At 39.9% G+C, this 24,002-nt stretch overlaps 1 protein-coding gene across 8 annotated transcripts in view; it reads left to right on the top strand.

The window, feature by feature from the left end:
• The first annotated feature begins 5,706 nt into the window (after positions 1-5,706).
• LOC127417942 (BCL-6 corepressor-like protein 1) overlaps positions 5,707-24,002 on the top strand; it is a 36,501-nt gene continuing 18,205 nt past the window's right edge. The window contains exons 1-5 of one of the 8 annotated variants that reach the window (XM_051658223.1): positions 5,707-5,835; positions 14,032-14,116; positions 14,193-16,847; positions 18,929-19,064; positions 20,334-20,771. In XM_051658223.1, the coding sequence (XP_051514183.1) occupies positions 14,111-14,116; positions 14,193-16,847; positions 18,929-19,064; positions 20,334-20,771 (3,235 nt within the window). In that variant the 5' untranslated portion in view covers positions 5,707-5,835; positions 14,032-14,110. Of the gene's footprint in view, positions 5,836-9,547; positions 9,736-11,662; positions 14,117-14,192; positions 16,848-18,928; positions 19,065-20,333; positions 20,772-24,002 lie in introns of those variants that run through there. The other 7 variants (XM_051658228.1, XM_051658224.1, XM_051658225.1 and 4 more) reach the window with 7 other exon arrangements.

Genomic DNA, 24,002 nt, shown 5'->3' with positions numbered 1-24,002 from the left:
TTGCAGACAACACTACTGTCATCGGCCTCATCCAAGATGACGATGAGTCTGTATACAGAAGGGAGGTTGAACAGCTGGCTCACTGGTGCAGTCAAAACAACCTGGAGCTGAACACGCTCAAAACAGTGGAGATGATAGTGGACTTTAGGAGGAACCCCCCAACACTGTCCCCCCTCACCATTCTAAACAGCACTGTGGCAGCAGTGGAGTCATTCAGGATCCTGGGCACTACCATCTCACAGGACCTGAAGTGGGAGACCCACACTGACTCCATTGTGAAAAAGGCCCAGCAGACGTTGTACTTCCTTCGCCAGCTGAGGAAGTTCAACCTGCCACAGGCGCTGCTGATACAGTTCTACTCAGCAGTCACTGAGTCTGTCCTCTGCACTTCAGTAACTGTCTGGTTTGGTTGTTACGAAATCGGTCATCAGACAGTTCGGACTGCTGAGTGGATTATTGGTTGCCCCCTGCCCTCCCTTCAAGAACTGTACACTTCCAGAGTGAGAAAAATCACACTGGACCCCACTCACCCAGCCCACTACCTTTTTGAACAGTTGCTTTCTGGACGGCGCTACAGAGCACCAGAACCTTCAGGCACAGGAACAGTTTTTTCCCTCAGGCCATCCATCTCATGAACAGTTAAAACTGCCCTTATTGAGCAATAATTATGTGCAATACACAGCTTAGTCTATTTATATTTATCCAACATACCATACCTCTTCTGCCATACATTCCCTTGCATCTGTATATAACAGATTTGTATTTGTACATATGTGTATATGTGTAATATATATATATATATATATATATATATATATATATATATTGTCTTATTGTGTATTTCAATATATACTTATATTTTCTATTCACTTTTTATTTTTATTCTATTTTTTATTATCTCAGTCTTGTTTTTGTATTTTTTGTGCACTGGAAGCTTCTGTCACCAAGACAAATTCTCACATTGTAAGTGTAAGTATACTTGGCAATAAATCTCATTCTGATTCTGAGATTCAAAGGTTCATGATCAAATATTGTCTGGCGTAGGCTACAAAGCCTTTATCTAAAAAGTAAATAATAGTAAATAAAAATTCTGGATAGTAGTTTTAAAATTGTATGTACCCTAAGTTCTAGTCTCTTTCAGTTGGTTTACTCTCACTGAGCACTTTATTATGAATACTACGGTCCTAATAAAGTGCCAGACATGGTCTTCTGCTGTTGTAGCCCATCTGCCTCAAGGTTCTACATGTTGTGCATTCAGAGATGCTATTCTGCTCACTACAATTGTATAGAGGATTTTTCTAATTTACTGTAGCCTTTCTGTCAGCTCGAACCAGTCTGGCCATTCTCTGTTGACCTCTCTCATCAACAAGGCATTTCTGTCCGCAGAACTGCCGCTCACTGGATGTTTTTTGTTTTAGGCACCATTCGGAGTAAACTCTAGAGACTGTTGTGTGTGAAAATCCCAGGAGATCAGCAGTTACAGAAATACTCAAACCAGCCCATCTGGCACCAGAAATCATGCCACAGTCGAAATCACATAGATCACATTTTTCCCCATTCTGATGTTTGATGTGAACATTAACTGAAGCTCCTGATCTGTATCTGCATGATTTTATGCATTGCACTACTACCACACGATTGGCTGATTAGATAATCACATGAATATGTAGATATACGGTGTTCCAAATAAAGTGTTCAGAGAGTGTACATGACAGTATTGTCAGGGTGTAAAATTCAGCCATTTGCAATTTACCCACTAGAAAAGCTGGGACATATCTTGAATGTAATACATAGTCACATCTTGAGAATTTCACATTCACTACCTTTTCATGCTCTACAATGAGCTTTCTGATGTAAAAATTTAGTTTTTCTATTTCATTTTTATTCAAGTCTATCACTGTTATTGCCACCATTGTGTACCTGCACAATAGTTGCATTATCACATTGCAGAGTGCAATTAAAAAAAAGGAAAAAAACTTTTTTTGGAGACAGGCACGAAAACACCAATCAAATACTGCCTTAATCAGGTATTATCAAGTAATCAGTCAGTGAAAATATCACTGTTGATATCAAACTACAAATATGATGTGTTTTTCATGGACAATAACGAGGGCTTAATATGCAAACAACTCAATATTCTCTTCATTACATTTAATTTGGCAAATTGGGTGCATAAAGCATGATAAACTTTTTTTATTAAAATCACACCACAGTTCCTCCTTTTAGCTACTATCAGCACACTTGTGAAAGCTTAGACTTATGTTATTTTGGCTCCTCCGTGTCTATTTGTCCTCTTGTTCTACTATACTTTAATGTAAAAATATGATATATGTTATTGTGGCATTGGGAGCATCACATAAGCCCTGAACATTTATTTAATTTACACCCATATATGTGCCTGAATTCTTTAACACCTTACTGAAAGAAAAACAATCACCCTATTAACACAGGACCATATCATTCGCAAGGTTCTCTTCTCAAAAGACTGAGAAAAGGAAATCTGGCAATTAGTCTATCTATGCCAATATTTTTCCTGAACCAAAAGTTAAACTTTTAACAGCTAAATAAATAAATAAATATACTTATTGTTTTATTATGTTGATTTTATTTATTTATTTATTTTTTTTTCAGGAGAACAACTTCTTTAACATTATACGTAGGTAAATTAAACCACATTGCAATTCCTTACATGTGCATGGCACATCACAATTAATCGAAAACAACCAAAAGGTATGGAAATTTCATTATGTTGTCAGAGATGTCATATTTATAATGGATACACATGTGTGATTCTCACAAAACTTGTCAAGAATATACCCTGGTCATATTTATAGGCAGTACCAAGTGAGTAGGGTACAATGGGGCTAAAGGTTCCATGGGGTAAAAGGCTCCTTTGATTTTATTTTCTCCTATAACACTAAATAGCAACAAAAACTACCACAGCACTTTCTTAAACACCTGTTTATCACTATGGAATGCTCATTTTTCCTGTTTCATGAGATCATTGCGTTTCATGTCTAAAGGTTGATTCTGAGGCAATTTTATCTCATTTTTATTATTTTTTAAGACATTGTAAATTTATGTTGCTCATGAAAATCCCTGAACACATCTCTTTTGAGACAAAATACTTATTTATCATTTTCAGTTTTGTTTAAGGTCATTAAATCAAAAACTTTTCAATAACTGTCTAATAAGTGTAATGATAGTATTTGGGGTAAAAAAAAAAAAAAAAAAGCCCATAGTAAAAATTAACAGGAAATGGTTGACTTTTTCTGTAGTTATTTTGAGTAAGCATAATCTTAATTTGTTTCTCAAAAAAGCATCTTGCTGTCTCAAAATTATTTGCATTAGTTGGCAAATTGTGCCCTATAACTACACAATATCACTTTAAAACCCCTAGGGGCCTTTTACCCCAAGTCAGGGAGCATTTTACCTCAAGTGTGGGGTAAAAAGTTCCCTCACCACCCTTTTTGTTTTGTTTTTTAACTGAATTTTAATCGAAACAACCTTTCGTTATTATTTATTTTTACAAAAATGATGTTGCTTCATCAATATTACATTTTTTTTTTTTAATTATTATTATTATTATTTTTACCTTGATACATTTTGTGACCAGAAAAAAGTACAATTTCCTTAAGGGGTGTCTTTAGCCCCATTGTACCCTACTACATTGATGTATAAATACTTTACAATTTAATTAATATATAATTTTTATGTTGCGGTAATGAGAATTGGGGGGTAAAACGTGTGTAACTGTCATGAAAAATAATGTCACAATGTAAAAAATCTTAAAGGGTTATTTCACCCAATAATTTAAATTCTAGATGTGTATGACTTTTTCTGCTGAACACAATCGAAGATTTTTAGAAGAATATCTCAGCTCTGTATGCCCATACAACGCAAGTGAATGGTGACCAGAACTTTGAAGCTCCAAAATCCACATAAGGGCAACATAAAACTACGACAGACAACTCCAGTGGTTAAATCCATATATTCAGAAGCGATTTGATAGGTGTGAGTGAGAAACACATCAATATTTAAGTCCTTTTTTTTACTATAAATTCTCCTCCCTGCTCAGCCAATTTCCAGTTTACTTTCACTTTCTCATTCTCCTTTTTTTGGTGATTCACATCCTTCTTGCGTATCGCCCCCTAATGGGCAAGGATAAGAATTTACAGTAAAAAACGACATTCATTCGCTCACTCACACCTACAGTATGGGCAATTTAAAGTCCCCAATTCACTTGACTTGCATGTCTTGTGACTGTGTACAAGGAGGTTAAAGGCCCCCAGGGGGTAAAAGGCACTTTTTATTTTCTCCCAAAACACAAAATATCAACACAAAATATCACAGCAATTTTCTAAACACTTGTTTGTCACTACGCACTGCAAAATTGTCCTGATCCAAGAGATCATTAAATGCAATGTCTAAAGGTAGATTTTGAGGTAATTTAATCTAATATTACAAAAAAAAATGTTGCAAATTTATGTAGCTAATGAAAATCATTTAACAACTGTCCATTAAATGTTTAAGGTTAGTATTTGGGGTAAAAAGCCCCCCTGTTGCAGGGACTAAAGACCCCCCATAAAACTATTTGTTTTTCTTAAGTGGGGTGACTAGATTTGTTATGAAAAATGTTCGAAGTGGGCTCACATTGACTGATCCAATCACAACAAAGATTAATTGTTTTATACACTCCTAAAAATAAAGGTTCCAAAAATAGGTTTTCGCAGCGATGCCATGGAAGAACAATTTTTGGTTCCCCAAAGAACCTTTCAGTGAAAAGGTAATTAAAAGAACCATTTTAAAGAACCTTTTTATTGTCTAAAGGACCTTTTTCCACTATAAAGAAACTTTTGCGCGCTGGAAAAGTTCCATGGATTTTAAAGGTTCTCCATGGAACCATGTACGCCGATAAAGAACCTTTATTAAGAGTTTGGAATACTTGAGGTGATATGAACTGCAAAATTTGATTGAAATTAACAGTAAATGGCAAACTCTTTTCTGAAGTTGTTATTTTGAATCTTAATTTGTAACTCAAAAAAGCAGATCGCTGTCTCAAAAGTATTTGCATAAGTTGAACATTTTTGCTCTATAAATATTGCCCCACAAATAATAACCCAATAAAGTGACCCAAAAGGCTCAGACCAGCGTTTGAGTTGAAAGAATAACCCAGCATATTTTGGAGTGTATAACCCCTCCGGGGGCATTTTACCCCAAGGTTTGGGTTGAAAGCCCCCCTCACCACCTCTTTTTTGATATACAGGTATATAGGCTAATTTGAATCAAAACAACCTTCCATTATAATTTATTGTCACACCAAGTATGCTGTGCCACCAATACTCATTAAAAAATAAATCTATCTTGATACACTTTGTGACCAGAAAAAAAGCACAAGGTGTGCCTTTAACCCCGTAAGAAATAAGATAAGAAAATAAAAAATAAAAAAAAAGGAAAAGAAATATATAAAATGATTTTTTTTTTTTTTTTTTAATCTGAATTATTCTATGAATTTGTAGGTCTGTTCACCTGTCTGTCTGCGTGGTGACCAGATAGGACTGAATGAGGTGGAAAGTAAAGCTCCGGAGCCTTGTCACCTGTGGGAACGAGCCGGCTTTAGGACCCAGCGTGCGCGATTTTCCTCTCCAGCTGCTGCGGCGATGAGGGAAGATCGTGGGGAGAAACCCAACATTCACACAGTACAGTGTTAAATCCTCCTCTAAATCCTCCTCTCTGACATTACCTGAAACCACAGGCATGGACACTCCCCCTGTCTCGTGATAAATAGGCTACCTCAAGTTCAGAGGCATAGGAGAGCAGTTTGGGGGCGTTAAGGTAAGGCGGCGCGATTCCATGCGATTAATAACAAAGGCGTTATACTGGCGAGCGAGGGGGCATTAAAGGGGGCATTGCACAACGCAATGGAGGGCGACAGCCAACTCTCTAAACTTTGCACTAGTAAATGAGTGCATTAAAGTCCTGTCATGACAAGTAACCGTAACTATCTGAAACGGTTGGATGTATTGATATATTCTTCCAAAGACAGTGTGCGGGAAGGTTTTAAAATGTGTGCATAATGTTGGGTCATAACTGACCTCACGCGATCAGAAGAGCCAATGCCATTATGTGCATTACGGCCTACGAGACTGATGAGCCAGTGTAGCCTACACATCGCTCAAATACGTTAAACGGCCAAATTCAGGATGCAGTAAGTTCGGATATTTTGCATCCCCTCAACCTGCCCACTTAATGTGCTCCTCTTTCACCCTTGCGACATTATGCTTCAGTCATGCAGCACGCAGCACCGGACAGACACCACTGTTGACTCGAAGTTGCACGGCCTTTCTGTTGTCATTTCCCGTGCCAGTTCTTTTTTATTTGTGTTTTGAAACGAAGTTGTAAATGTTGCTCAAGCGGTGACGCTCGTGTTGCGTGTTTGCACTCACCTCGCAGGCCTGTTTAAAGCATGGTGGCCGGAATTTAAGACTGTGACCATGTCAAACTTTTTATATTCCTCAAGTGAGAATCTCAAGGCCTTTTCTTACAGTTAACAGGCCATGTGTGAGCTTCCATGTTCTGTTTTGTATGCTCTTAGCCCCCGAACAACAAGCGATGTCTTCAAGCCTAATAAGAGCTATTCCGTCGGTTTTTAGAGACTTCCTCCTCGTCGGTAACGGGAAGAGCCCGCTCGCTGCCATCGCTCTTCTATTTACAGTAGTGGTTTATAGGAATATGCACTCACGTGCATGTGTAGTGCGTTCGTCTCCTTTTTTGCAATTTTTATATATATATATATATATATATATATAAATATTGCGATATTTGAGGGTGTGATAGGCTAATGCAATGGTTTTGTCCTCATTTCGGTGACAGTGCATATAAGCCTCATGTAGCAATTACAGTTGCCTTAATCTTATGGTGCTGTTACAATGAATACCCTATTTTTGCGGCATCACCAATCTATACCGAGACCTCAAGAAGACGTGACGCTTTCGTCGCAGTCTACGGGGTCAGTTTGCATTGGAGCAGTTTTGATAAAAATAGGTCATTGGCTCAAAAAAAAAAAAAAAAAAAAAAAAAAAAGTTTAAATTCCAATCTGTTTACATGGAATGTTTTTCAGGAGGGAGAAACATGCATAATGTTGCATATTATCCGACGACTCGTCGCTGCAGTTTCTATCAGAATGAGGGGCCTTTAAATGATATTCTTAATATATATATATATATATATGTGTGTGTGTGTGTGTGTGTGTGTGTGTATAAACTACACATACATAGCCATCGAATCATCATGCATTGGTCTGTCAAATCTCCGATGCAACATGCATTCACATGGCAGCTTCTCTCATGGCAGAGTCAATGTATAATCTGCTGCTCAGGAAGACTCGATCTTAAAGGAAAGGCTATGAATGACTGAGAGAACTATGACACTGGTTTGGCCGCGATGATCGAATCACAATGCATTTGGTTGCCAGATGATGCATCTCATGCGTGGAACTACTTAAAACCCGTGGGAAGCAGCAATGAGAGGACTTAAGGCAGTTGTCTACATGGTCATTGTGAGTTACTCTTTGATATGACCCACAAGATAAGGCTACAACAGAAAAAAAAGTTTGATCACAGACATTGTAGGTCATTGAATGTCAGTTTCATCATCTGCAGGCAATGCTCAAAACCTATTTGAATGGATTGGAAAGATGGTGTTATTGATTTGCCTGGTGGATATTTAAGGTGAAGTTGTGGGATGTAGCACATACTGTTGAATATCGCATCACTGGCTCAGTAGCTTTATGGTGTTAGCACTAACATTTTGAAAGGAACTGCAATGCAATATTGTGCCCCGTCTTTTCGGACCCAGGTTCACCTAAAACAAGTGATTGTGAGAATATCATAATGTTAATCATAAAGCATGATGACAGGTTGAGTCACACTGGGTAGCTAATAACGCACAATGTCTGAGAATAAAAGTAAGGTTTGCGTGTTAAAATCTGAGATTAAAGAAGCCAGTGGCTACTGGACAACTGATGGATCTGATTTAGCTATCATCATGACCATTATCTCGTCTTGATTCACGGAAAATAACCCCTGATTATTTGTGCCTCGCCGCTGAAAAGGTGACTGATTATATTTAGATAAGAATGACAGGCAGAGGAAATTCATTGACCTTACTTCAGACATGACAAGTGAATTTAGTTGTACAGGAGAATATTATTTAGCACTTTTCAATGTCAACCATCTCCTTACAGTGCATGTGTGTTTAGTGAAAGGGAAAATATATTGTTTAAACACTTTTTCATTAAACAAGCCATTAAAAAAAAACAAAATAATGTTTAGAAATAAATCTTGAATACTTCCAGTTTGATTGTTAATATAGATGTTGCCACAAAGTCATGCCATTCTGCCTAGTTGAACTAGAATTTAAGCCTAACGCACCTGATGCTAATCGCGTTAAGGCAAGGTGCATGCTCTTGAATCAAAGGTCTGATGTGAATGTTATGTTTTATTTTAAATATCACTATTTGTTCTTATAACAGGCAACACAAATTAATCTTTAAACAGGGGAGACTGTTCAGCTATTCAATGGATTCAATGGCGTTTCAGGAAAATGAAAAATAACATTTGCTTAACAGTAACTGAAGAGTTACCTAGTTACAGTTCATCTCTGATTAAACATAAAACGAGTCCAGAGATATCTGGCAACAGTTGATGATGGTTGACACCTGTACTTATGGCATAAATCTACAAAGAGTGGGTCAGAGCATTGAGAGAAGGCAAGAAGGTTGAGTGGAAATTCACTTGAAGAAACATGATGCCCATAATCACCTAAAACAGACTTGACAGATTTGTCAACATGGCCATATAATGGTGCTTTAATGTTAATCAAAGATTTTCTTGTAGCATGCTACAGGTCTCATCTGTTTCATACTGTAGTTAAAGTATTTTTTATTCCCTAATTATACAAGAAAGAAAACGATGGCATGCCCTATATAGCCTAGCCTATTTGTTGCTTATCACAAAAATATAAACAAGTAGCTATAGCCCATCAGTGTAAGATATCATGTTTGTCCATGCGCATCTACTGCCGATGATCTATCCCTGAGTGCAACACAGTCTGTTCGTTGTTGCCCTATAGTGGACATCAGTCTCGAATAGTTCTCATCGCACCCACCAGGGTCTCGACCCCTCTCGTTTGATTAATTCCGCTGCAATGTTTGTTACCAGCACAGTCTCGAACTCTTTCCGTGCCTGGCCGCCGTAGTTCACGTGTGCGAATTTGAAAGCGCGATTAAGAACATGCACGTGTTGTGCATTGAACCTCGCGCGATACGTCCGACGAATGCAAAGGTTTAATTGAGAGCGGGTGTATTTTCACTTTGTTACTCGGGTATGGGGTTTTCAGTTTAGCGCACCGTTGCGATCCCCTTTCCCCTTGAACGGCTGGATTCTCGCGGTGCACACTGGGAACTGCAGTCCTCGCTCCTCCCTTCTCCGGGCGAACGCGGCCAGGGCGTGGAGGCCGAAACACTACAACTCCCACCAGAGCACGACTCCATCTGCCCCCCTCTCTCTCTCTCTCTCCCACCAGACCAGAGACAGAGAGATACGGTACGAACCCCTCCGGACTTTCAGAACCGAAAATCGTCGAGATCAGTGAGCTGCGACCGACAAGAACGGGAGACCGGATTAACGCCTTTATCTTGATGCGCAAACATCTTCTAAATGTCGGTCAAACGGGTTGGTGCACGTTTGTACATTCTGACATCGTTATTTGGCTCGCTAATTACCTTTTGGAATTAATCAGGGTTGAATAGACGAAGGAGTCGGTTCTGGGGCTGTGTCATGTCATAACAGTGTGATAGTTAGAGCTGGTCCGATACGGGCCGATGTCCGACAGTCTCGGACACATTTAGTGGCGGACGGCTGGTCTTAACGTTTCCAAGCAGAGTAATGCAGACCGACGGGAGACTTCGCTGCGCAGGGATCTTCAGTTCAGCACACCTTGCTCCGTACGAAATAACGCGCTCTCCTCGTGCCATGCAGCAGAAGTGCCGATACTAATAAGGAACGTAGGCAAAACTCGGCGCGACCCTATTAGTTTACAAACACTTCGTGAGGGGAACGTGTAGAGACAGCCAAAGTACGATGTTTCCTTGTTAAGGAGATATCACCCTCACACCCACCCCCCCACCCGCGTGACATTTCTCTGCCCGTGTATTTTTTGGTCTCGAGCGCCAATTCGGAAAAGACGTCGTCATAGCTCGGCTCGCGCTGAGTGGGAACAATAAACGGCCACTTTAGTTTGCGCTGTGGGTGATGTTGGCCGGTTAGTTTGGCTACATTGTGGCCACACGGAGTATCAACCACGTAGCCTGTCGGTTGCTCCTGCGAAGGAAATTTCTGTTTCGGCTAATCCCCGCTCAGAGGACCTTGCGTTGTTTATGTGTTTTGGACGTCGCGTTATGCCCGTGGATGTGAGACGATATTTATCGTTTACTCCTGTTAGAGCAGACGGGGCGTTTCGTGTCACCTGAGAGTCTCTTGTATTGTGTGATAGGGTTTTAGTACACGCGAGTGGGTTGGTCAGAGTTTGAGCAATACAACGATGCTTTACCCTAATATGTAATAGCTTAGTGTGCATACGTGAACGTTGACTGGTCATCGACTGCTTTACGATGGCAGTTCCGCATCATCTCCGGTAGACTTGTCTCCTTTGTGCATATCTGAGCTCCGGGCTGCAGAGCTCCGACAGACTGACCGGGAAACGGCCAGTGTGCCGATCTCCAGTCTAGAGAGCAGAGAGACGACGCTTATTTCTTGCTACCTCTCGGTTCTTTGCTCCTTTGTGCTGATAACCCTAATCAAAAGAGCTCCCACTCCCACATCACGTGATTAAGAATTTCTGGACGAAAATGATCTGTTGGGTATAGAAGCAGAATAGCAGGATATTAACACCTCGTAAACTTTCCAATGATCAGACTTTTGCTGAAGGCCTGTGCACGAGATCCGGCTCGGTTACGCCTGAGATCTGTCAGACAGGTACTCGAACGGTTCCGACGTCATTTTAAAGTCAGAGGGATTAGCAGTTTCCCTCTGCATCATATTGTAAAACTGCTGTCACCTGTATCGACAACGTGGTGCTGTTGCGCTCACCTGCACTCCGATGTGAATCAAAGAGGAATTCATGACGTTTCAACTGAGTAAAAATTCTGAATGTCGTTGGCCCTTTCGAAAGTCATTTCTAGCCTTTTAGCAACGTTTTTAATCAATATGAAATACTCTGTTTCATTATTTCGCCAGTTAAAAACATGAACCTCGTGGGCTTTATTGACCTTGCTCAAAGTAGCGCCATATTTAATTTTTGACGGGAATGAAAACGAGGCTGTGAGGGATAGATTTAATGAGTTGTACAGTTATTTAAATTGGAGTTGGAGTTGATTGTTTAGTTGATGAAATATTGAACATTTATTTTCACAAGACAATTCAGTTGACAAAAAAAAAAAAAAAAAAAAAAAAAAAACCCAGAAAACACGAGTTGTGAAAATGTAGATGTTGTCTAGGACCTTTATGAAATTTCAGACAGTGTATCGACAACGTGTTGCTGCTGCGCTCACCTGCACTCCGATGTGAAACAAAGAGGAGTTAACAACGTTTAAGTTGAGTGATTGTGACGAACATGTATGTCGTTGGTCTTTTCGGAATTCAAAAATGAAAATTCTCTGATAATTTACTCATGCCATCCCAGATGTGTATGACTTTCTTTCTTCTGCAGAACACAAATGATTTTTAGAAGAATATTTCAGCTCTGTAGGTCCATACAATGCAAGTGAATGGAGATATTCAACAGAGCTGAGGTGTTCTTCTAAAAAAAAAAAAACTTTGTTTTTGTTCAGCAGAAGAAAGAAAGACATGGACATCTGAGATGACATGAGGGTGAGAAAATGATGAGAGAATTTTCAATTTTGGCGAACTGTCCGTTTAAACTTGTGTGCTTTATACCTTGCTCAAAGTAGCGCCATATTTAATTTTTGATGGTAATGAAAGCGAGGCTGTGAGGGATAGATTTAATGAGTTGTTTAAATTGGAGTTGATCATTAAGCTAATGAAACATTGAACACTGAACATTGATGCATCATTTAAGCCATTTAGCACGCAGGGCCAGTCTGTGCCTCACAGCCTCGTTTTCTTACCAGTCAAAAATTAAATATGGCGCTGCTCTGAATTTGGTCTATGGGATGATTTCATTTCAAACACATCTTCAACTCGACTGTGCAACTGCAGTTTGAGATCAGAACATTTGGTTTGATTTTATATTGATTTTATCAGTTGAGCTCTGACATGACTTTTTTCCCCAAGGCCTGACACAGCGTTATAGGAATGAGATTAAATCACAGCTTGACCACCTCATTAAAAGTAAACGTTTTTAGTGATGCACACTCTGTGACTGTGGACATGAGATGCTTCTCTTTCATCTTATGTCTGTAAAAAGTGAAACTTCTTTGTTAGAGTTGATTCAGGGGCATCATCAATTTAATGGTTGTTCTGTTCTTTTCGTTCTGCACTGTGGCTGTTTTCTTGATGTGCACTGCCTTGGTTTGTCCCACTGAGGTAATGATCAAGCATCAACTTTTGCATGGCCCTGCATCCTTTATCCTCAAGCCATGACGCTTGTGGCTTCCGTGCCCTCGAACACTCCCTATACAGCGCTGTATTGTATGAGAGGTTGGGATCTATTCAGGATTGGGTGCTCTGCTGCCTTAAAAAAGGGCAAAATAGAGTATGCAGACTTAGCCCGTAACATGCAATGTGGGTTAAGATGATGTTGGGGCAGTAAAAACTGTCCCTTCAGCAGTGGAAGCTGAGATTTTTGCTCGTCTCAAAGTTGTTGACCTGAGTTTTCAGTGTTTAGGAATTCAACTGTAATAACTCCCTCTTATTCTTGAAATTGATTTGTTGTTGAGTCCCAGATCACAAAATGTCAACAGTCTTAAGGCAGATGATGACAGCATGTGCTTGAAAGCATACAGTGTAATGTAAATCACAGGTGCACTGTGCAGGGGATGATTGTATTTGATCTTTTTTTAAATAATCTGTTATTTACATAGATAAACTATCAGTATCCTCTCTATTCCTACTGAAGTTTTGGTTTGAAGGAAATTGTGACATCTTGACTAAGGAAACCCCTGTTACTCACAGGAAGTTTACAGACAGTCTGTAACAAAATAAATAGATTTTGTGGCCTCATAGTTATTTTGTCAATTTTGTCAGATTTCAGAGAAAGAGACACATGAAAAAGGAAAATATTCTTATCAATGTTAATTTCATTCATTTATTTATTTTTTAATATTTAGAATTCTGTATGCTTTTGAATAGGGCTGGTTTGATTTGTTTTTCTGTCAAATAGGAAGGATTTTTTGAAAACCATAACTTGCATGTAGTTTTGTAATAGGGATTATCATTGATATGTTGTAAGAATGTCAGGTAAGGTTGTCAGGTAAATGTAGGCTATAACCAACTAAACAACTTTTCTTAGAAACGTAATAAATATGCTAACAAGATTTCAGATGCCTCTTAATAATGTACAATGTTAGCTTGCAGTGTACAGTATATCTTTCAGTTCATTTAATTAATGAGATCCTAGTTGATCTTGGATGAGCTACAATGATAAGGTAAATCAAAGAAAGACTAATTTAGATTGAAAAATCAACATCTTGTACAGCTGTTTTTTGTTTATGTTTAATGAAGCAGAAATAATTGTCTTCTTGATTTTTTTTAGCACATTATAATTGTGATGAACAACATTATAATTTGGAATGTGCCGATCTCATGTCCAATGGCAGATTGAGTAATCAATTAATTATTCGTTCATCATTTTTGAATCATTTGTTTCTTTTAGAATTCTAAATTCTTCTCAATGGTAATGTTTTGGGTAATGCTTGCAGTTTTAACTGTCCCTTAGAAATTATTCTAAATTTCTCAATTTGTGCAATTGTGTGAAGCCGAAAATGATTCCAATATCTCTTTCTGCCATAGCACTACACAGTATTAAGAGGAAAATCCCATAAAAAGTCACTTGTCCACACACACTGAGTAATGCTTTGAGGACACGCCTATGCAGGTAACATATATTTCATTGTTATAGTACCCCCATTGACTCTTTCATGATTATCTTTTTCTCTCTCACCTTAAGTCAGTTACTTTCTTCTTTCTCTGTTCAGGTGGATCCCTCACCAATGAATGTAGGGGATGGAGGGACGGTGAGCAGAGAGAGCAGAGCCCCTATCCAAGTGTCTGAGAGCATGGTGGGGAATCCACAGCAGACACTGCCTCTTGAACTCAGAGGTGACATACCTCAAAGTCAGCAGAACAAGCTGAGGACGACCACAGACTGCAAAACGCTCAACGTCTGCTCAGAAGCCAGCAAGGCCAGCAATTTAAACCATTGTCTCCAAGTACACCCTGCCCAAATTCATAACAATGCTCCTGTGTTCAGCAATGACCCTGTGAGCACTCTGATGCCTGACAGGACTGAGGTTTCCAAAGGCAAGGTTGATGGTGCTGGCATCTACTCCACTCACCAGTGGCCTTGTGGTAAAAAGGTCAGTACAGGGGACCCTGTGAACTCTATTCATAGTGGTATAAGCCCAAATAAGAAGACTAGCACACCAGCACCCACCCAGCCCCTGATAAGCGTTCCTTTAGGGTTCCAGTGTTCCACGCTGTTAAAACCAGGCCAGCCTAATACTTTCCTTCCCTCCTCAAACTTTTCTTCTCCTCTCTGTAAGATCACCTTGCCTCCGGGGTTGGGTCAGATAGCAGCACTGAGAGAAGCCACAGCTAGCCAGTTTCAAAAGGACTGTCCAGTGCAAAGCCCTTGTTCAAGTACAGCACCAATGCTCAAAACATACCCATATCACTTTTCTGTGGGCAGGGGGCCTGGTGCTGAGAAGAAGCCTCCATCTTCAGCATCTAAAGTCAGGTGTGACTCTATGTCCAATAATAAGGGCTTTCAGGGTGGAGCTGAGCATAAAGCCACAATGTCCTCCCCAGCTCTAGCCCTTCCAGTACAGCATGTCACTCAAGGCTCAGCTCCACCAACCCATTACACTATCTCTCCTACTGCTGCCATCTGCTGCAGCCCGGCTCTGGCTAATATCACCACTCAAAGCAGGCTGTTTAGCCTTGTAGAAAAAGGTTCAACATTCCGCGGTGCTGAAAAGACCTCACTAGCATATTTGAAACCGAAAACTCTGTCCACTCCTGAGGAGCACAATATTTCCTGCCCCACTGAGTCAAGGGACGTGCCCCTTGATCTGTCTGCAAAGTCCAAACGACAAAAAAGCATTAAAGATGCTCAGAACAGCCACCCGGTGGCCACAGAACATCATTCTACTGAGACTCATCAGAAAAATATTACTAGTTCAAAAAAAGTCCATTCTGCTTCTTTTGGCTCAGCCGGTACATACGGCCATCATCCAGACACCCAGAGAAATGGTGCAACTCAGAAATCATCTTCAAAACTGACAAATCACCATGCGTTGGAACCTGCTGCATCCTGGGCCAAAGGTTCATCTCCTGGCTCCTTAAACAACCTGTCTGGTACATATGTAGGAGTGGCAAGCCCTATTCTAGCATCTACTTTACGTAGCAAAGATGGAAAAAATGCTGCTTTTGTTGAAGATATTCAGACATTTGCTAAACAGGAAACCATCTCGATCATTGATCAAGGAGAGCAGCCAATTTGTAGAGATAAGAAAGCACCATTTTTTGTTAAAGGTTCCCAGCATAATAAAGGTGGTAAGCTTTCAACAGGTACTTGCTCGCCTGGAGCACAAGGATTTTTATCCACCCCATTGGCTGCTACAGCAAATTCACATCCTCACCGGAAGTCTGGTGGTGGAAAAGGAGGTACCCTGTTCACACATCCAGTTAAATCATTGTGGCAACCGCCTTGTGTTCTTTCCCAAGGAGCATCGCTGCAGAAGAGGCCAAGTCAGACTCAAGTCCCAAAAACCAAGGACACCCACAGTTGTGAGAGAGCCCTGTTCCATATCTCCCAGTTAAGCCCAACTAAAGTAGAAGACGAAAAGTGGGAGGAAGCCAAATCCCCCTTATCCAATCTGGAGTCAATAGTGAAGCAGAAAACTCTTGAGACCACTGCACTTATGGGTGAAAACTACTGTAATCTGTCTGCTGTGGGATCCAAGAGGCCTGAGGTGGTCAGTATGCAGAACAGGTGTCAGGACTCCACATTGCAGCAGACTTTTACCACTGGCTCTCCTTCATTCAGAGCCATTGAAGGACAGGTCATCAAGTCAAACAAAACCTCTCCACACACAGAAGCCACTGCAACTCTAAGTAGATTGGAGGTTACAACCATGCCTATTCCCAAGGAAAAGGGACGAGAAAAACAGGTGAAACAGAATGAAAATCTGGCATCTGATGGGTGTCAAAAAATTAAATCCAGTACCCCAGGCAAAAAGAGTACTTCCAGTGTTAAAGGAGAATGGAAGGAGAGGAAATTGGCTCAACAGTTAAAGGATGAAACAGCAAAAGAGGAGAAGGCATCAGAAAGGAAACATTCTTCTCATATTACAGTAGAGGGGATAGCCTTTTCCCTCCTTCAGAGCCAGACTGTAGAGGCAGCAGAGGAACAGACAAACATGAATGGAGCCAAAGAGGAGATACATTCCAAAGGAAAAGCAACAGCCACCAAACCGAAGAAAGTAAAAAAGCCACTGAAGGAGAAGACACCTCCTGATGATATGCAAAAGAATACTATGACAAAAGCTAAGAAGCAAAAAGATAAAGAGAGTCCATCCATTCAGCAGGGCTCCTCCCATAAAAAGGTAAGCAAAATTTTTCTACTAGAAAGTAATTTGGCAATAAAGTTTTTATTTATAGTGTCTATAATATATCAACATCAATTGTTCAAGGCAGTACAACTGGTTACTAAAAGTTTTCTTAATGCAGTCTTGAAATGGGTGGTATGAAAAAGGTCTTATATCACAGTAATCGTATATATCACAATATAGTTATTTTGCTGGAAATTCAGCAAGAAATTGATTTATTTTTTAATAACAATGGGGTAATGCCTATTTCTGAATAACCCAGTGAATTAAATACATTAAAAATTAAAGATACTTCATCTCATTTGATATGTGTTTTTGTTTGGAAGTTGATGGATGCAAACCAAAAGGAAAGATTATTTCAGTCCCAATTCCAAAAAAGTTGTGACTGTATGGAAAATGCTTATCAAATCAAAAAGGAGTGATTTGTGAATTATATTCACCCTGTACTGTATTGGAAGCAATACAACAACACATTGATGTTTTACCTTGTGAATTAATTTGTATTTTCCCTGAATATCTACACTAATTTCAAATCAGATTATTGCAATGTGCTCCAAAGAAAGTTGGGTCAGTTGAGTGTTAACCAACACTTATTAAGCACTGAGTTTGGGCACTGAAGACACAAGTTGAAGTTTAGCCAAATTGTGCACTTCATAGTGCACCACACATTCTTGTTACCCAGCTGGAAAATGCAGGGGCATCCCTGGAAAGGATGGCAACATGGATGGCAACATATGTTGCTCCAAAATTTTTACATATTCTGCATTGATGGTGCCCTCACAGATGTGCAAGTGACTCAGGCCATGGGCCCTTCACACCCCCATTCCATGACAGACACTGGCTTTTGGACCTGACACTGATAACAGCTTGGTTGGTCCTTTTCCTCTTTGGCCCAGAAAACATGATGTCTGTTTATTTCCAAAAAACTATTTGAATTTTGAGATAATTTTCATTTTTGGGTGAACTCTTCTTTAATGCCAGGTTTCACTATGACAACTTAACCCATTAAGCTCAACGTGTGTTCAATGAACTGTTTCTTTTTTCCTGTACAATAGTGGGTAAAAATGTTCAATAGCTTTTTTTTGTAGCCAAGACTTGGTAACATTTCACAATAAGGTTCCATTCATTAACATTAGTTAATGCATAGGTATCATTAACTAAAAATGAACAATCTATTTTTTACAGCATTAATTAATCTTTGTTAATGTTAGTTAATAAAAAAAATAAAATAAAAAAAAACAATTGTTCATTGTTCGTTCATATTAGTTCATAGTGCATTAATTTTAACAAATACAACTTTTTATTTCAAGAATGTATTAGTATATGTTGACATGAACATTAACTAAGATTAATAAATGCTTAATAAGTATTGTTCATTGTTAGTGCATTGTTAACTGATGTTGTTAACTAATGTTAGCAAATGGAACCTTATGTGACCCAAGACTTTAAGGTATGTGGCTATGCAAAAATTGACTGTCAAAATTAAACCTACCCTGAGAAGTATTTGTTGGAGGAAAAAATTTCCCCGGTCTCCCCTTTGTTTTTTTCCCCTCATTTTATTGATAAGCACAGTGGTAGAGAGAGGCAAGAAATTAAGGGTAGAGATAGGAGAAAGGGATGGGAACATGACCAAGATTAGACTCGGACCCAGGTTTCCCATGATGAGCCCACTTATAAACCCCACTCATAAAGCACTTTTCCTGCACATTTCTGTCTTTCACCCCTCAGGTTGTTTTCCAAAATTTAGACCTGCACAGTTCTATATCGCAGAAATTTTTTTGGTATTCTAGTGGGAAATTCAAATAGTTTATGTGCTGTTAATGTGGGAGTAGCCTTGTGACATGCATTCTGCTGTGCAATTGAGCTGTGTGAGTATAAGCCCATTGAAACCGCTTGGTGAGAGATGATGGCATTAGGAATATAAGCCAGTGATGGGATTATAGAAAATTATATTTTGCTGTGAAATTTTGCTTTGTTTAACTGGCCATTAATCTTAATTAAAAATATGTTTGCGTTATTGAAAGACAAAATGCTCCATTATGAGTTTGTCCATGTTACAATGTGTTGTACTTCATCAGAAGAAAGACGCCGTTCCTGCAGTGGGAAAAAGTATGCTGAAAGATGGAACAGCCCCAGCCCTCAAAGTAGGGGGAAGGACTCGCAAAGGGAAAAGCAGTCCAGCTAATATGGAGCACTCCATCTCAAACAAAATAGGTACTGAACCAGCTTGGTAGTTCAAGGTGAAGTGTGTAATTTTTTCAGAGTTAAAATACTTTCTCTTATGTAACCCAGCTTAATATGTAGAGACAGCTATAAGTAATCCATTGGTAGGTTCCATCCATCTTCTATAGCCGCTTGTCCTATGCAGGGACGTGGTAGTGCTGGAGCCTATCCCAGCTGTCTTTGGACGAAGGCAGGGAAACACCCTGGACAGGTGGCCAGTCCATCATAGTCCATTGGTAGGTTGATTTCCTCAAAGTGTTAACACTATGGCTATGTGGTGCTGTCAAAGCATTGCTCTATTTGCAACATAACGACATAGCAACATTGGCTCAACCAATGCCATAAGTTTGGGGCAGGACTATATGTTTGATTCCTGGTTAGGAAAACTGTTTAAAAACATTAGCTACTGTATGTTCAGAAAAACATACTATCATTCCTACTATTTCTGCAGTATAGTTTAGGGTTCTTTTTTTTTTTTTTTATCCCCTTTGCTCCCCAATTTGGAATGCCCAATTCCCATTACTTAGTAGGTCCTTGTGGTGGTGCAGTTATTCACCTCAATCCGGGTGGTGGAGGACAAGTCTCAGTTGCCTCCGCTTCTGAGACCATCAATTCGCACATCTAATCACGTGTCTCGTAGTACATGACACTACAGAGACTCCCAGCATGTGGAGGCTCATGCTACTCTCCGTGATCCACGCACAACTTACCACCCATTGAGAGCGAGAACCACTTATTGCGACCACGAGGAGGTTACCCCATGTGACTCTACCCTCCCTAGCAAACGGGCCAATTTGGTTGCTTAGGAGACCTGGCTGGAGTCACTCAGCACACCTAGTTTAGGATTCTTATGGTTATGGAAAATCTGGAAATATCAAGGGATCTTAAAATAGGGATTTCTGGACCTGAAATGTCATTGAAATTAGTTATTATCTTAAAATGTAATGGAAATGTGAATTTTCTGTTGTGAATATACATTTTTCTAGTTATGCTCTGCTGTAAATTTGCTCTTCGTGAGTGCGAACCCTGATGGATATGGCAGAAATAGTAAGAGTAGTGTGGTAGTATGCCATTCAGAACAAAGCGATTTTTGCAATATAGTTTTGTGATGTGAAGAAATTACACACTTTACATTTAACAACATACTGTTGCTAGTTTGTCATATGTAACCAAATAACTTTTATAAAATCGAATGGTTTCCACAATATCTCAACATTGGTCATGGATAAATATGACATCTGTCACCCATGGGTCCTACAGATTCTGAGAGCAGTCCTTGCAGAAGTCCTCAGGATGAAAGAGACTCGAGCTCTCTCAGCAGCCCAGGTTGGCCTAATAAGAAATCAGACTCCCAGGAGGAGGCCTCTCCGCGGCTGAGGCGAGGGTGCAGACGGACTGATGATGCGTTGCTCAGAGACTTGAGCTCCGCTGCTCCACCTACTCCTCCCCCTCTTGATCCCTCCTCTACGCCACCTCCTGTACCAATCCGCCGGCCGCGCGGCAGGCCTCGGATCAACCCTCTGCCTGAAGAGGATGATGCAGACAAGGACAGGCTTAGTGAGGGTGGAGACACCTCTTCAATAAAGAAGAGGAAACGCTGCAAGAATCGTAAATATCAAAATGGGGAATACATCACAGAGAAGGATAAGGTGGCAGATGGAGAGGAGAAGCTGGCCGTGGAAGATGGTGAGGCCACTAGTAAGTAAAGATGACAAATGGTTCCATAGTTGGAGCCATTTTTACGTTTGTCATTGGTATAGCGCTACCAAGTGGCCGAGGTGCACAATTGTTTTTCATGTGTCCTCAGATTGACCTCCTTCATAAGTGTCCCTAATTTTGTGAAAATATCTCACTCGATTCAAGAGTTATAACAATTTAAGTTAATGTGTCACACCTGCTTCATACATTTTGCTGCCCTGTTGCAACAATCAAACAAAAGTTCAAACTTTTTTTAAATAATTTTTTATATTGGGACTCCAGAGAATCTTTTTGTACTGGTTTGGCTCCGATCAGGCATATGGCCTAGTACCAGTTCGAAATATTAATTTGCGAAAAATCCAAAATGGAAATGAGGAGATAACCATTTTGTTCATCTTGAGCCAAGCTTTCCAGTGATATTATGCACTTCAGTCTGCGACATACTGTTCAGGAGTTAAAGGAATATTCCAAGTTCAATGCAAGTAAAGCTCAATCAGCAGCATTTGTGGCATAATGTTTTTTTGTTGTTGACATTAACAATTTTTATTGATTCCATTCAACAAATTAAATAAACATTGCAGAAAATGTGGAATCAAATTATGTACAATTAAACCCTTCCCCCCGAACACCCCCACCCGACACAAACACACCCCAGTGGTCATAAATATATAAAACACGCACACACAATAAATAAATAAATAAAAGCATATTTTCAAAAAAAAACAATCAAATTGCACACACACTACTAAAGATCCTTCTCCACTATCCCTCCCCGAAAGCCTTCCAAAAGGGCCAAATATCTGCCCCATTTCCTATCAAATAACCCCAGATTTCCCAGCCTACTATACATCCCTTCCTCAAAGGCCGCCACCCTCTCCATCTCCGAGCACCACTCATGAAATGAGGGTGCTCCAACTGACCTCCAGCCCCTTAAAATAACCTGTCTGGCGATCATGATGCTCGTTAGGACCCAACTCTTTATGTGCCGATTCTCAACGTCAATGACCACCCCATCGCCCAAAATACAGAGTCTGGGGCAAAGTGAAAGCCGAGTGCCCAACACATCACATATAAGACTCTGAACTTTCAACCAGAACTCCTGGATCTCAACACACCCCCAAAAGACATGAGTTATGTCTCCAACCTCTGATTGACATCGCCAGCAGGTGGGTGTGTCTTTAAGACCAAGTCTATACAATCTGGAGGGGGTCCAATAAAATCGATGTAAAATCTTAAATTGCATAAGGCGAACCCTTGCACCTCTAGATGCAGACTTGACATTTTTTTAGGATCCTAGCCCACACCCCCACCTCCAATATTAAGTTTAGATCTTTCTCCCATAATTTTTTGAGAGAATTCAAAGTTCTGTCCCCCAGACTCTGAATTAGCAGGGAGTAATACACTGATGCCTCATGACCCTTCCCAAAAGCAGCAATCACCACTCCCAGAGTATCTGCCGCACTATTTTGTCCATATCGAGTGCAAATGCAAAATATCGGGGTGCGACTTAACCTCTCCAGCTAGTTTAATCGAAAGGCTTTGCAGTGGCGAGATAGGGGCAAGAACTTCCTTTTCAATACAAAACCAGGGAGGGGCTCTCTCAGGTGGAAGCGACCAATGAGCCAAATATCTAAGATCGAATGCATAATAATAAAACAAAATCTTGTGTAGGCCTAACCCACCTTTGTTAATTGGCCTATGTAATTTATTGAAATTTAATCTGGGATGCTTTCCATTCCAAATGAAGGACTTCGCTATGCTATCAAATTGCTTGAAATAAGAGAGGGGGGACATCTACAGGGAGAGACTGCAGTAAGTAATTGAATTTTGGAATACAATTAATTTTAATAACATTAACCTTGACAATCATAGATAAATGTAATGAAGCCCACCTGCCCACATCGCTCGAAAACCGTTTTATTAAGGGGTCAAAATTAACTCAAAAAAACTCTCACAAATTTGCTGGAAATAAAATACCCAAACTTAATGCCCTGTTTGGGCCACTGGAAAGCACCCGGCTGGAAAGCCGCTACTGGACAGTACACTGTCAGAGCCAAAGCTTCGGATTTTGACCAGTTGACTCAATATCCTGAAAACTTAGAAAAGGAGTTAATAATTCTGTGGAGGCAAGGCATAGATCTACTGGGGCCAGAGACAAATAATATAATATAATCTGCGTATATGTATCTATATGTATAAGAGATGTCATAACTTTACTTAATCGATTAGCCAGAATTTTTGACAATTTTTACATCTCCCTTGCATTTTACTCCCTTGCTCTTACTTGAGCCAACACTAAAAAAAAACATGTCCACCCCATATCTTCCCAAATTTTTCCGCTTCCTGCGGAGAAAGGTGTGTTTCTTGAAGAAACACTATATCATATTTCTTACGTTTAAGAAAAGAAATAACCTTCCTTCTTTTTATGGGGTGCCCCAACCCATTCACATTCCATATGGAGAGAGATAGTACACTCATATTAACAACTGACATATTGATATAATAAAAATAAATAAATTGTGTGTCAAAAACAAAATTATACAGACCACATTCCCCATTAGTGAAACAGTCAAACCCCGAACTTCCCCCCGAACAAAACAAACAGAAAAAAGAAAAACGTGCACATTAACCCCGCGCACGAGAGCACCAACCGGCGACAACCACTCTAAACTCAAAAGGTCCATGAACGGCCAAGAGTCCACATGACAACTTTGCCATCGGATTGCACAATTTTGCCTCACAAATTTGTGAAGCAAAATTACATAACAGAAAATACTTTGTAAAATAACCCCTAGCCAAAAGGAAGAATGAACACAAAGAACATGTAGATTAATTCACAGAACTGTTTTAAAGGTGTGATCCTCCACAAAACAAATTTCAGCTGATATAAAACCGTTCAGTTTCACAGATAGACAAACAAATGTTCAGTGAGCCAGCTGTTGTGAGTTCAGCGGATGACCTAATCATTCCAGTGTCCTGTAAACGGAACAAGCTCCAGCCGTTAGGCGGAGCCAACACAAAAAGAAACATAACCAACATCCCGGTTCCCCGGATGGTCAAGTCAATTCACTCGGAGGCCACATAAAAGTATATACCATGACTTACTCAATCCGTCAACTTTATAAAAGACATCCTTTGTGTGAGCATGTAGATATTTTGCGGTCATCCGTAGTGTCCACTCTCAAACTGGCCGGGAAATTCCATGCAAAAGTAATCTTCCGTCAATGCAAA

The sequence above is a fragment of the Myxocyprinus asiaticus genome, chromosome 27 (genome assembly GCF_019703515.2).
Source record: "Myxocyprinus asiaticus isolate MX2 ecotype Aquarium Trade chromosome 27, UBuf_Myxa_2, whole genome shotgun sequence".
In the NCBI taxonomy this organism is placed as follows: domain Eukaryota; kingdom Metazoa; phylum Chordata; class Actinopteri; order Cypriniformes; family Catostomidae; genus Myxocyprinus; species Myxocyprinus asiaticus.
Note: the sequence above shows the minus strand (reverse complement) of the source record. Positions and strands in the feature narration are given on the sequence as shown.